General features: G+C 37.8%; 2 protein-coding genes across 3 annotated transcripts in view; one reads left to right on the top strand and one right to left on the bottom strand.

Annotated features, from left to right (window-relative positions):
- adam22 (ADAM metallopeptidase domain 22) overlaps positions 1–14,539 on the top strand; it is a 64,057-nt gene that overhangs the window by 29,531 nt on the left and 19,987 nt on the right. For both annotated transcript variants that reach the window (XM_041989088.1, XM_041989087.1), the window contains exons 6-9: positions 2,889–2,952; positions 12,909–12,969; positions 13,125–13,201; positions 13,717–13,788. In XM_041989088.1, the coding sequence (XP_041845022.1) occupies positions 2,889–2,952; positions 12,909–12,969; positions 13,125–13,201; positions 13,717–13,788 (274 nt within the window). The remainder of the gene's footprint in view (positions 1–2,888; positions 2,953–12,908; positions 12,970–13,124; positions 13,202–13,716; positions 13,789–14,539) is intronic.
- On the bottom strand, positions 8,438–12,435 carry cldn12 (claudin 12). Its single transcript, XM_041989094.1, has 3 exons — positions 12,236–12,435; positions 10,449–10,716; positions 8,438–10,363 (listed from the first exon to the last, which is right to left on the bottom strand). Exons 2-3 carry the CDS (start codon positions 10,665–10,667, stop codon positions 9,497–9,499), a joined length of 1,086 nt encoding a protein of 361 aa, XP_041845028.1. The 5' UTR covers positions 10,668–10,716; positions 12,236–12,435; the 3' UTR covers positions 8,438–9,496.

Raw genomic sequence — 14,539 nt, 5'->3', positions numbered from 1 at the left:
TGGACCAGTGATGGGCTGATCTGTGCTGTGAAAGTTAATAATTTTTTATGGGATAAAAAAAAAAAGAAAAAAAAGAACTAAAACAGAACATTTGCACACTAGAAAGGTAAACACTTACTTGATTTTTAATGAATTACCACAACAACCAGAATTGAAAGAAGAGTTTACATCTGACAAGACTGTAGGTTGTAAATGTCACAAAAGACTTAACCAAAACTATTCTTAGTCTTAACTTAAAGACACAATCACACTAAAAGCTGAATTATGTTCTGTAGGCTTTCAAAGTTTAGAAGCCTTTTTAAAATAAAATATTATGAAGGCTGTATATGAAACTAAACAGCCCCTTGATTTTTAAAATGACAATATAATCAGTTCCCCATGTAACATCCTGCTTCCATACCAGTATAGCTAAATACACTTCAGCCCATGTTTCTCTCTGCTGTAAAGGTTGGACCAGGATGAAGTGGTGAAGGTGACGCCTCAGAACTGAAGGCCGGTCATATTGATAAACAGCAGAGTGAGAGAGCTGGAGGAGAAAAATGGATTGTATGCTCCTGTAGTATTTACCCTCCTGACTTCACAGTTTGACCTGAACAATCTCGTAAAAGCCTCAGTTAAAGTTAGTTAATGGATGATGTCTGTTAGGTGCACATGCACACAGACATGTTTGCAGGACAAGAAGACCTTCAGCCACAAGCTCAAAGACACACAGATTTCTGTGTGTTTGTTGTGGTTTCTTTCTAATAGACTTGTGTCTAGAGTTTTTTTTTTAAATGCATGTTGTTTATCCATCCATCCATCCATCCATCCATCCATCCATCCATCCATCCATCCATCCATCCATCCATTCATCCATCCATTCATTCATTAGCGAGGGCAGCTGCCTAATCAGGGAAGCCCAGGCTTTCTTCTCCTTGGCCACATTTGCCAGCTCATTCAGAGGAATCCTAAGGCATCTTGGGGATGTTGTTTAGCCTGTTTTTCATTTTGCACTTAACGTAATTCAAATTAATGCTTGTGTGTGTTATGAAGGTTTTTTATGGTAAAATATTTGGTAGAAATTTGGCCATAACCATCCATTGTTAATAAATTTATTTTCATTTATTCTTTTATTAACCAATTATTATCATAGAAGTGTTTTTTACTTATTACTTTTTTTACTTAATACTTATTAGTTACTCTTTTCTCATAAAGATGTATTACTTACTTAAAATAGTTTTGTACACTTGTTAACAGCTAATGTTTAACAGGAACTTGATCATTAGTATAATAGTGTGTTAAAAACAGGAAGAATGCCGCAGGATGATCTTAGAGCTTATAGCCTTTTAGACAAAACACATGGTATTCTTCCTGTTTTTAACACACTATTATACTTATTGTGTGTTAAAGAAAAAGTGAAAGTGACACGTAGTGTTGAACAATGCTTGTGTCTGCAAGAAGATGAACATGTGACATGTGTTTAAAGGAAATTTCTAAGGCAAGAGTTGAAATCTCCAACAGGAAATCTGTTCCTGCTTCTGTGTGCTTCTAATATCATTTTTACAGAAGAACAGGAAACCAGCACCAGACGAAGCAGGCGGCAGTCAGAAGACGCAGACGATCTGCTCCGCAATGGTGATATTAGAATAGCAGCTTTTGGTGGAGCTACACCTTAAAATAGGTTCAGGAGAAAGTTAGAGGAGGTCTGTCTGTAGCGGGCATTAGACCAGAGCTCTGTATTAGTCCAGGGGACAGGTAACAGAACCCAGACTGTATGGAACATTTCTCATATCAATTGTAATCAATAAATTAGTTAACTTGAGAGAATTTGCCTGTTATCTGTGATCCAATTAAAAACACGCGGGAGGAAAACCTCAGGTAAAAGAAAATAGTGTGGAAGAGTACCTGGTTAATTAGGAAAGTGGGAAATTAGTACCTGCCTAACACTGTGGGAAGAAGTACCTGTTCAGTTACTTGTTTATTTAAAGGTTTTCTCCAGCACCATGCTGTCACACCATCAGTGTTTTAATTGACATGTTTTATGCTTTGGATCATGGGTCATTGGAAACCCTCCCTTTTTTCTCAAAAAAGTTTGTCTTAATGTCATTTTTTACACACACAAAAAAAAGCTTGTTCACAACTGATCTGATTCTTAAGGTATTCCTTTACCCTCGTCAGTCTAATTTTGTTTCTGGGGGTTGAGTGACTTGCACATTGTGGTGAAGCTTAAACTCTGTAAAGTCTCCTGACAGTGAACTTGGGTAATGGCACGTTTGCCTCCTGAACATTGTTCTTCACATAGATGGATGTTGTGAGCTGCTTTTCTATATTATGAATTGGATCTTGTGATCATCAACCACTCTTCTCTTCAGACAAGAACGTAGCAGAGCTCAGCAGTGTGTTCTATTTTTACTCTGCTTGTACCAAACTATTGATTTTTGCTTCAGCCACTGTTTCTGCAAGTCTGTAATGGATCTGTTTTGTTTTGCAATTGCAACCAATTTTAAATGCAAACACTTCCCCAATTTTACTTTTGTCCCTGAAAAATAGGATTCTGCCTATTAAAGACATGTATTTATTAATCTCTTCCTTCAGCTTAGATGTGAACACTCAAATATTCTGCATTTTTTTCCTAATATTTATGATATAAGTAAAATTTCAATGTCTTTTGTTAAACAGAATAATATGACTAAAATAACAAAAATCTGTTTTTCTGCATGACAAATTCAGCAATGAAGATCATGAAGCGTCTCTCCAAAGCTGCCCCTTAATGGAAAATCTCACAATTATTATTCTTTCAAATTGTCTAATCTTGTCTAAATTGTCTTAAAAAGCATTTGGCTTCTGATTAATAAACCAGCTCCTATTAATGTGTGCTCCATCTGTCCCTACCTCTCTCTTTTTTTCAGTGGGATGTTTTTCGATGGCAATCACACCTACATGATTGAACCTGAAGGAACAGGCAGCAGCAACGTAAGTACTCTGTAAATCCCTGTGTTCCTTCAAGGAGCTGAACAAGGCTCGTGCAGTGGAAGTTATCATTTTGTCCTCCATCTTTTCAAACCCAGCTGCTGCTGAGATGTTCATGGTCAAATGATTTGTCACAGTGCTGCTTTTATGCCTGGTGTGTTCCCACACCCCTATCACATGTGCTCAGATTCCTTTTTTAACAGCCATCTTTTTTATCAGTAAATCTTTAGTTACTCTTGAATTTTAAATTTTTAGGCCTTTTTTTTTTTTAGCTCTTTTCAGCTACCCCACTACCAACAGTGGATAGCAATGTAGTGGCTGGTTACTGTCGTTTTTGGTTTTGTCAACACAATTATTCTGTGTACTTCCTGAAATTTGCCAAAGTATCACTTGAGTCACAAGCACCACTTGCTGGTCATCAGTGAGCTGTGACCCTGTTGTGGAGCTGGTGATACATGAGAATGTTTTTCCTGGTATTGCAGGATCAGACACTGTCCTGAGGGGGAGCATAAGACAACCCAGAATCAGTTACAGTTCCCAAATCAGTTGCTGGACAGACGTGCAGGATTACAAATCCAGCAGATGGCAGAAAAACAAACAGCCAATTAGATCACAACAATCAGAGCATTATGATGAGAATGAAAGGAAACATTTGAGATTGTTTAAAGTAGTTTTTTAGCAAAAGAGAGAGAACAAACTGATGCTGTGTGTGTGCTTCTGTGTCTGATTAAAACCTTCAGAAGAAGTGTGTGTCTCCTTTTAATCTGCAAGGGACGAAGGCAGTCTTGATAAGAGTGGTCAGAGATTGGTGGAGTGTTTCTGTGTGTGTGAAAGTTCTTCGGTGGATGTGTGAATCTGCACTCATGAGTGTTGTTAGTTAGCACACAGTGGTGCACTGTGGGAGGAGGAGCTGAATTAAAAAGCAAAATACACTCAATCTTTCTGAAAATAAATAGAATTAGATTGTCTCTTATGTGAGCAGTGAAGCTGTGAGACAAGAGAAGCTAATTCATTTATTAAAGTTGTGATCTCACAGTTGGATATCAAGGAAATGGAGAGTAAATGCAAAGTTAGTGGAAGCAATACAGCTCCCTGAATATGAAAAATGGAGGATTGAAGTAAAGAGTCTGTGTTCGGTTCCTCAATTTCTGGCCTCTTCTCTACCTCCATCATTTCTCTTCAGCATTTTCTGGAGAGACTGAATTATTCAAGGAATGAGAGGAAGACAGAGATCTTAACTTGGTATTACTGCAGGAATCTTCCACAGAGATAAAGTGCCCTGGTTGCCTTTTTTGGCCATTCACACTTAAACTGTGATGTAAAATTCATAAAAGTTGTAAGAGTCTCCTTAATAGTTCATTTTAAGTGTCTGTGTGTGTGTGTGTGTGTGTGGGTGTGTGTGTGTGTGTGTGTGTATACTGATTCAGTGAAAATGGGGAGACAGGAAACTGAGCTGGTACTGTAACATGACAGAAGTGTGTGAATCTTAGTGGTTCACTGAATTTACATACTAGCAGATCTATTGGCGGGATTTTCTTTTACTTCCTTTTTTTAAAATTAGTATTAGTATTGACACACTTGACTATATATACTATTTTAAAAGATGAAAAAAAAATGATTTTTATTCATCTTGGGCCTGTTTTAATGACTACACAAACGTAGAGCTGTCACCCAAATAAAAACAACTGGGACCTTATCACGTTATAACGTGGTACGTTTCACGTTTTTACAGCTGTCACGTTATAACATGATACGGTCTTTTTTTTTTTTTTTTTTTTTTTTTGGGTGACAGCGCTACGCTTCCATAAATAGCACCTTTAATTTTAGTTATGTCCCCCCCCCCACCGTTTTTTATTACACTTTAGTGTTTCCACTTAGGTGATCATTGCAATTCCTAATACTTGTGTTTGTTAGTTAGTTGTTAAAAACCTGATTTCAAAAGAAAACAAAGATCTGTATTTGTCTGCCCCCCCCCCCCCCCCCCCCCCCCCGAATTCTTCTTAGTGCATCTTTTTCTCAAGTTCATCCTCATTTTGTGTGTCTCTGTCACAAGCTGCTCGGTTTGCAAATAGACCTCACCTGCTCACATCTCTCCTTTAAAATAAGTGCTCTATTTGTCCATTGTGTGAAATAAGACTTTTTTTTTCTTTACATTATTATTTTGTTTGCTCCATTGTTCTTTTTATATTAAACTGCATATCTTCTATTATCAGTATGTACCAGAATAAAAATGCTGAGTTTTTTTTTTCCTTTGTTGTGCATTATGAACTGTGTGTTCTTATCATTTAAAAAAAAGAAGTATATTTAAAGAAATCCCTTGGACGGAGGCTGTGACTGGAGTCAGCGTGGCTCCTATCGACCATATGGTGAATCCATCTGCTTTCCTTCCAACAAGACAGAAAAAGTTATGCAGGACAATAACAAAAACTCTCCTGAACAAGCTCCTTTCTTCAACTCAGGCAACCAAACGTTTTTTTTTTATGTCTTTTACGTTTGTTTTACGGCATACAAGTTGTCTATATTATTGCTCAATCCAGACCGATAAAATGCAAACCAGCAAACTAGGAATGTGAAGTCTCCAGCTGCTACATGGCAGAAAAAGCTTCCACATCTTGAGTGTGTTAGTGTCTGTGGTAGTGTAGTCAAGCAGGCAACTTGTAGGGGGACATGCGATGTTGACCTGCGTAGGCAGAAAACACCATATGTTTAGCTCTCCTGGGTTTATTTATTTATTTAATCTTGACACCTTGCCAGCCCCACCTAGATCTCAGAGCAGCTGTTGTTGCACCCAAACACTTTTTTCCATGGACTTCCAGTGAAGACTGACACAAAGCATACTGTTTTGTTTTATGTTGCACTGCAGAATTTATTAAAAGAAAGAAAAACAAAGTAGTGATTTTATATTACATTACTTTTTAACTGGTTTGTGGAAAAATAGAAATATGTTTAACTCTTGATTAAAGTTACTTTGTATTGTAATCTAATACTAAGTAATATTTATATAGTATATTGTGTGGAATCAGGCAATATAAGTATGATTGTGTTTGTGTTGTATATCCATATCCATGTTACTAAACATGTCAAACTGGATGTGATTTTGATCTTTGCTGTTTTCTTAGGCCATTGTAATTTGGTTGTAGGTGGAGGGTATTCAGTTATTTGCAATTTGCCACTTGCACCACTAGAGGTCACTACATCCTGATCCATATTTGTGTAAGTTTGTCAAGCAATGTCACATCAAGTCTAGTCTTGGTTGCAGGTCTAAGACGCCGATCAAAAGATTTGTGTGTTGCTGATGTCGCTAACTTAACATTTATGTTTCTATAACAAATATTTGCATAAAGTTTTGATGCATTTGTGCTATTGACTATAAGTTATAATGATTTTGGAAAGTTTAATTTATTTAGCATTACAGCTTTTTTAATATAGTTTCACTGCTAACATTGTCTACTTAAAATACTACTTAGCTAATATTAATCTATGCAATAGATTTTCACATATTCCACCATTTAGACTGTTTTTAATGGATAATTTTTGGATTTTAGACCGCAGGCATCTTAGCATTTATTTTAAACGCTTCTTAAATGCCCAGTTTGCGACATAAACTGTTGTTTTGGTTTATTATTGCTTCAATCTTGATCTGAATGATATGACCTTTAGGAGCAAGATGAGAGGAGTCTTGTTTGGAATAACATGAGGGGGTAGGGAGTTGATAGATGAAGAGACAGGGGTTTTGATGGGGGTGGTGGCAGGTTTTAGGGTGGGGGTGTTAGCATTAGGTGCCAAGTGGAAGATATTTCATATGAACACGAGCTGGGAGTGACGCTGAAGCTGAGGGGATAGAAAAAAGAGGGGGTCTCCCTGTTGCCTGAAGCGAAATCCATGTAACTAAACATGATGCAGTTCATTCACACATATGCAAAGAGAGAGTGAGAATGAAAAGCGTGTTACCGCTACCTGCTTTATATTCATTTATATTCAGACCATTCATAGTCTGTGTCTGAGGTACCGTCTCCCATGGCAACCCAGATCCCGCCCCCCACTCATAGCACAACATATGAAAGCCATCTGTGCAGACCCCCTAATCTCCACCACTTACACACTCCCTGCCGAGCCTATATGCTGTGTGTATATTTTTTTAAACAAAGATTACTGGCTGGGAGTGATGATCTGAGGAACAAAGACGGTTTAGTGAACTGCTCGAATACCGACAGCCGGTGCTTCATGTACATGTTGCAAACAATAAAAAAAAAAAACTGCTATGTTTATTTCAGTTACCGTCTAGTTAATCATCAACCATTAATCTCAGCAGTGGTGCATCAAAGGAGTCAGTTGCAGTTATGTCTGCTGAAGTTTAGACTGGTGGCTGTAAACTCACAAACTTGGACTACATCAAAGACGAGATGTGACACTAGATTATCCAGAGACTGTGTAAAGATAGATATTTCCCCAAAGAGCTGATAGAAGTTCAGGGCAAATGTGTTTTTTGCTGATGGTTTGATGATGCTAACATCAGTGTCAAAGCATATTTGGTTTATAAGGTTAAATAATCTTTCCTCACTGTTATTATCTGGCAATAATTAAATCTTAGTTCCAGCTTCTCTCTTTTTTTTCTACATTACACAATAACCAAGTTCTCATCCCGACCGTCCCATCAGGGTATCGACACTAAATAGAGGACATCTTCTGTTTTTTTGCACCAGCATGTGGAAGCAGATCCTTTTTGTCATGTGGATTGCAAGATAGGATCTCTATAATTCAGGTTTGCTTCAGCACATCCAGCTGCTGCTTGACTGGATTCAGATAAAGGGAGTTTAAATGTGCAAACGCATGGAATTACTCCTGAGCTGCTTTTGTAGTGTAATGGGGCACACTGTCCTGTTAGGGGAGACAGGCTATTGCCGTTGGCTTTTTAGCCCAAATCTTTTAAATCAAATATATCTTTGTGGAATTCAATGTTGGTGATGCAAAACAAGTTGCTTAGAGTTGCCTTCTTGGATTTTCATAATACTATATTAGCCTTAGAGGGTTGTAATATCTATTTCCTATTGTCTTTAAACAGTTCACTTTAAACATTAAATCCACTAAAGTCTTTGCAGAGTAAAAAGCACATTGAATATATTAGTTAATACTGGCCTAACAGGTTTGCTACTCATCAAGACTAAAGATAACTAATGGCTCCACAGATACCTGGTAACATATAAACAACTTATATACTCATTGAATCAAGGCATCAAGAAGAGATTACAAAGGAAGTCTCAACACGTGACCAAAGTGAATTCTCTAAAACTAATGAGCTCAAATTATTGACGGGAGATATAACCAGCTGAAAGCATCCCTGAAAACCATGTCAATGTCTTCTCCACATCTAGCGACAACAATGCTAAGTTTCTAAGAAGGAGAAATGATGTGACATCCATTATTCTGTGATTATTCACTTTGCCATTCTTGGACCAGCATGTAGTATAAGAAGGCGCATGTATTCATTGTTATTTATGTTTTATTTAAAACAAAAAGATGACAGGATAGAAAAACATTTTAACCATTTCACTGACTTCAACAATAATTAAAAGTGTAATGGATTATGGCGTTTACCAGTGTTCAATATGCAAAAACACAAAAGGCAACAAACTTAAATTTGGCTGGTATACTGTGTGGAGTGGGGATAAAATGCCCCATTATAACCCACATCCCTGTGTTTTTGACACTACATTTGATCATTTCAGTGAATTCCCACAGAGTGATCATAACTGCATCTCTACATGCGGTACATTTGGTAACTCTAAAGTTACCAAAATCATTGAATAAAAGATTAAAAGCAGAGTAATTGGCAGTGTTTGCAATATTAGTGCATAAAAACAGCTGCTCTTCACAGATCACAGTGACATTAATGAATTACATTAAACATACAGAAAAAGTACAAAATAGTCAGCAGATGTCCAGCAAGGACCACAGAATATAAAGTTAATGTTAGTCAGAGCTAGTTTTTTAGTAGTGATAGCGGCTTATCTCCATATGATCACGTCATTATGAAGGTAGTGTGTCAAACAGTGAATGTAACAGAAAACTAAATATTTTTAATCTAAAGTCAAGAGTGAGGATTCAAAATACCTCAAAGAAAATTAAAATAAAAATGTTAGTAACTGCTTGTAGCTGGTAAGATGGCCATCATGGCCTTTCAGCAAGTAACAAACTCTTATTTAGTGGTCCTAATCTGCTGGTAAAATAGTGAAACATGGTAGTTTTTTTTCTTTGTTTCTTCCCTTTACACAATGTTAATCTGAACACAGTAAATTAGTAGTCTTTATTTTAAATACCATCTTATCCTTCACTTAGTTCTCCAGGGGTGTTTTAACTGGATCTCATCTTCTACTATCAGCACTTAACTGCCTGACAGAATTTTTTTTAAAGCTTCCACCCTGGAGAGGGTAAATAGCTCTCATATTATTTGTTACCTTTGATCTATCTTGCTCTATTAGTTTTCTGTAGTTTACCTTATAGAGTATCACAGGCCTTCAGTGTGCTGAGGTTAAGAGCCTCTCCTCTCTCATTGTGGTTGGGTTACTACAGGAATGTCAATCTCTATGGCTGACATCCGTGAGCGGGTGGAGTAGCGGTGGCCTGCATAGCTGGATGCATATCCCTGAGAAGGAGCATAACTTTGTGAGGGAGCATAACTTTGTGAGGGAGCATAGCTCTGTGAGGGAGCATAGCTCTGTGAGGGAGCATAGCTCTGTGAGGGTGCATAGCTGTAGGCCTGGGTGCCGCCAACCTCTGATGCATACCCATCTGGAGCAGAAACTTGAGTCATATACACCTGAGGTGCAACAGGGGCAACCAAACTCTGTGTGTAGCCCTGCGAAGGTACATAAGGCTGGGCATCGATCACCGTAGGAGGATATGTTTGTGGTGGGAATGGCTGCGGACCATAAACTGGGGAGGGAGGGTATCCATTGGCAGTGAGAGGCTGGGTGGACTGGGAGTTAGACATTGAGGGTAGGGGCAACCAGAAAGGTGAAGGCAACCGCTTACACATACAGTACCACATGAACATCAGCAGGGCGGCCAGCATCAGTCCTCCAGAGCATCCAATGGATATATACACAGCAAAACCATCAGAGAAAATATTTTCATATCTGGTGTTCATCTCCTTGGTACGGAAAAGGAACCAGACTGAGGGTGCAATGGCAATTGCTCCGCCCAGGAAGAGGAACATCCCAGCAATCAGGTGACAGCCTGCACTGTTAACCAAAAATCGGACTGTTTTAATGTCTGGTTCAGGCTTATCTGAGCAGCAGCAGGTTTTACACATCCCAGCCATGCACAGCAATAAGGCCAAAGAGCTGAGCAGGAGGCCTGCAGGAAGGCAGAACTGCAGGAGCCGCAGGTCCAGCTGGTCCACTTTAGAGTACCACTGGAAATGACAGAAAATTGTTTCTTTTCAGGCACACAAATATGAGAAAACATGGAGGAGAAAAGCAAATATTTAAGAGTAATACCTCAGAATCATAAAAGTAGCATCCTGAATATCCATCCTGTTTCACACATTTAGACCATAAACCATCATACACACTGATATTCTTGGCATTGCGATTGAAGGTGACGAGTCTCGTTACACGCCACTGTGGGACTAGTGCTGCTACGGCGATCCCACCGACAGACACAAAGGCAATAAAGAAGGCAAAAGCGTTGGTGGCGTGGATGTCCCGGCACGACATGGCTGGTTGGTGAGGGCAGGAACTGAGGCTGCTAGGAAAGTTCCTGTTCCTGGAAAAATAAAGGAAGACAGAAAGCAGTGGCTGCTTAGTCCAATGTGAAGCAATGCAACACAACTCCTGGGAAAGAACGTGGTTATAGAAGTCTATCTGATTGGCCCCATTACTGCTGAAGTAAGCTAAGTGTGCCACAGGCTGACCTAGCTATGGGCAACCCCCCTACATTTCTATTCACCACTGTGTAGTTGACCCAATATCTGCTGTCCCTGAGAGACAACACTCTCATTTCATTTGCAAACAAAGTGGGAATGACTTGGTGGCTGAGGCTGCACAGTAGAAGTGTTTATACGGCAGTGTATTACTAACGCTTTACAGCCGAACAATAAGTAACTGAATCAGAAGCTCAGACTTTACGTGACAGCATGCAACATCACAGCCATCACACTGGCCATCACAATACAGCTTGTCATTGCTTTTATATTAAAACAGCTGTTTTAATTCGAACAAACTGAAACTAAAAAGCAATATTTGTTTGACTACTTTTACAGCTTACCAGTCAATTACAGTGTGTGTGTGTGTGTATATATATATATATATACACACACTACTGCTCAAACGTTTGGGGTCACTTAGAAATGTTGTGTTTTTTTTAAATAAAAAGCAGCATTTTTTTTCCATTAATATAACATGAAATTAACCAGAAATACAGTCTAGACATTGTTAATGTGGTAAATGACAGTTATTGCTGGAAACAGCTGTTTTTGTTTTTTGTTTGCTTTTTTTGTTGTTTTGGAAACAGAGCATAAGGTTTTTTTTAATCTTTTGTAAGCTATGGAAGCCTCTGAAAAGCCACAGAACTGTTAACAATATCTAATAATAGCTTTTGACAGGTTAATAATAATAATCTAATATATCATGCTTAAATTAAGATTATTTTGACATTTTTATCAAATCAAGACGCACAGTAATGTGTAGTAATGTAATTTAGCGTAATTACCGTCTTTTTAAAAAGTATTAAAACATAAGCAACACATTTCCAACTAATTTTGTACTTTGTATGACCATTTAATTACCTTATATGTATGGCAAAATGTATTGATCGACGGTTGCTTCACTTAAGAGTACCTCACATGTTTTACTCTAATCCTGAAATGGTCTTGATTCATACTGAGTCACTGAGTTAGTATTGCAACCAGAAGTGCTGACAATGCTAACAGTAAGGTAACCACACAAACAGGACTAATACCGTATAGTCCAGTCAGGTTTGTGGTGTTATGAACCATAACTGAGTAATAACAGCTATTACTGTAAACGGGTGTGCCAAGTAGCCGCGCCAGCTTTATCGGCTTTTTCATTAGCTTCTAGCTGCTAGGAAACTTTGTAGGTTTGGTTTGTAACCCACTGAGTGGATCATATTTTAACGCCACATTTTTATGTGTTATTGCTTATGTAATTATAATCGATAGCTTAAAAGGAGGGGAAAAAAACTCACTAAAATGTTACGTTCCGATTTATTTCCGCTAATTATTCAGCTAGCAGAAGGCTAAAATGTTAGCATAAAAGTAGCCTACCCGTCGCATCATCCCGATCGTTTAAAGTGAAGTCCAAAATAATTAACCGTTAACAGTATTGAGTCAGATGCCTTTAATTTACAAATGCCCATCAGCATTTACAGCGAAGGCGGTGGCATTTCACTTTAGAGCTCCCGTACATACTCGAACAAAAACTAAGGAACCACTTTTACAGTAGGTCGGAGCATAAACAGGATGCGAGCACGTTAGGCTCCTCCCCCAGCGCGGTCTGCAGGTTCTTAACTCTTTCACTTCTGATGTTAGTCTCTACCTTTCAGGACTTTGACACAGTAAATGGTCGTGAAGATCACAGAATAGATCAAACAGTCTGAAAATAATAAATGTACTCTAGATTAAACATGATAAAAAGGAAAGGCTATATCAAAAGATAACTAAAATATTTAATTGTACAATGTAAGAAAAAATGAGTGCAAAATATACAACACATTTAATTCACCAGCTGCCCCACTCATGAAATTAAGATGCTACTGTGTTTATAATTTATTATAACAAAATATAAAAAGTTCTTCAGGCCTTCTGTGCTTTCTGTTGCTGTCTTGTAATTTCTGAGGAAGACTAATGCAAACACAGCTTTGAAATGTGTGTGTGCTGTTAGAAACATGGCTTTGATGTTACTGATGGACTCAATGATTTAATTCTTTTTATATTTCAGGGAGACATTCATATGATATACAAATCTGCTGGACAAGAAGGACTAAGTGATCTTCTTGGTGGTGAGATCATAGCTGCATACTTGAAGAATTTAAAAAACAGTTTACATTTGTAGAAGCAAATTGACTGCTCTGTTTTGTGTTTTTTAGTTCCTGCCAAACACAGAATGTGTTTCTGTTTCTGAATATTGCTAGTATTTCATGTGTTTCTTTAATAGGTGATCTACCAGAGCCGCCTTTCCCCAGCCCTCCATTTCCAGGGTCAAAAGTTGTTCACTGGAGAAAAAAGAGACAGGTGTGCATGTGTTGTAGGTGTTACATATTCCTCTATCTTATTGACTATTTTTCAGAAAATCATCCTAGTAAAAATGCTGATGTACTCATAGTCATGCTGTTGATGCTATATGTTAAAACCTGATCACAGTTTTCCTCACATACACATATGTTTAAGGTAATTTACAAGGCCAAGGAGAGTGTTTTCTAGCTCTCCTCCCACACAGCAGCTCTCAAACCATCTATTTCCCAATTTCTCATGAAATATTCATCCTATGATTAGGAGCTTTCTCAAGCCTCATGTTTTCAGAGAGTTAGTCAGCTTTTTTCAGCTCTCCAAACTTCTTTAAGTTTTTTTTTTATTTGGCAAACTTTTGTATTTGTTCAGTTTCATGCAGGAGGCATGAGTTGACCTTTGTGTTTATTTTGCTGTTTTGAGTTTCTCCTTGATATGAAGTCTTTGCTGGAGAAAACATAAAAAAAAAAAAAAAAAATCTCTACATTAACTGAAAATGATAAAATGTTGTTTTCTCTCAGGCTCCACATATGTCAGGTGTAGAAGATGAGACCAAATACATTGAGTTAATGGTGATCAATGATCATTTAATGGTAAGTTTTAACTACTCAACATATTATATGGATGAAGTTTTTTTATGCTGTCAAACTAAGGAAAATGTGTGTTCATGTCACATATGCCTCTATCTTGTTGACTTTTGATTGATACTGTGAAAGTCTGAACAAATCAGAAATAAACTTACATTATAAAACAGATCATTTTTTGATCACTTGCCACATTTGGACTAAAATATCAGCGTTGTTGAGTTATTATCTTGGAGGGTATGTCCTACTTTGTACTCAGCTAAGGTATCAGTACAACTTGTGGACACCAGCAGGGAAGAGCGAGATTCAATCCATGGCTGCAGACCTGTGTTTTTGTGTCCATTAATCCCATCTGGTTGAAATTTTTAAAGAAAAAAACAAAACAAAACTTGTGAGTAGTGCAGCAAGCACTGATTCTCAGTTCATGGCTGTGTACAAAAGCAGGGTTTCAGGTTAATATGCAGTCACTGAACCTAAACAGTTCACTGATAACAATTTACAACATGGATCCATAATGTTTAATAACAACAGTAAATACATGTGTAATCCAAAACAGCTGTGTTAACTGGCCCTTCATTCCACTGCATAAATCCAGTTCTCTGAGCAAGTTGTTGCTCCTCAGAAATCTGCAGTGCTGCATTTTAACTTTGCCCATCATTAAATATTATCCAGTTACTCTTCTTATTATTATTCTTTTGAGTGTCAAGAAGGTGGCTAAAATTTTACAAACCCAAATCAGACATCAAACAGTTTTCATCCA

The sequence above is a fragment of the Melanotaenia boesemani genome, chromosome 6 (assembly GCF_017639745.1).
Source record: "Melanotaenia boesemani isolate fMelBoe1 chromosome 6, fMelBoe1.pri, whole genome shotgun sequence".
Lineage (NCBI taxonomy): Eukaryota > Metazoa > Chordata > Actinopteri > Atheriniformes > Melanotaeniidae > Melanotaenia > Melanotaenia boesemani.
This window is presented reverse-complemented; position numbering and strand designations above follow the sequence as displayed.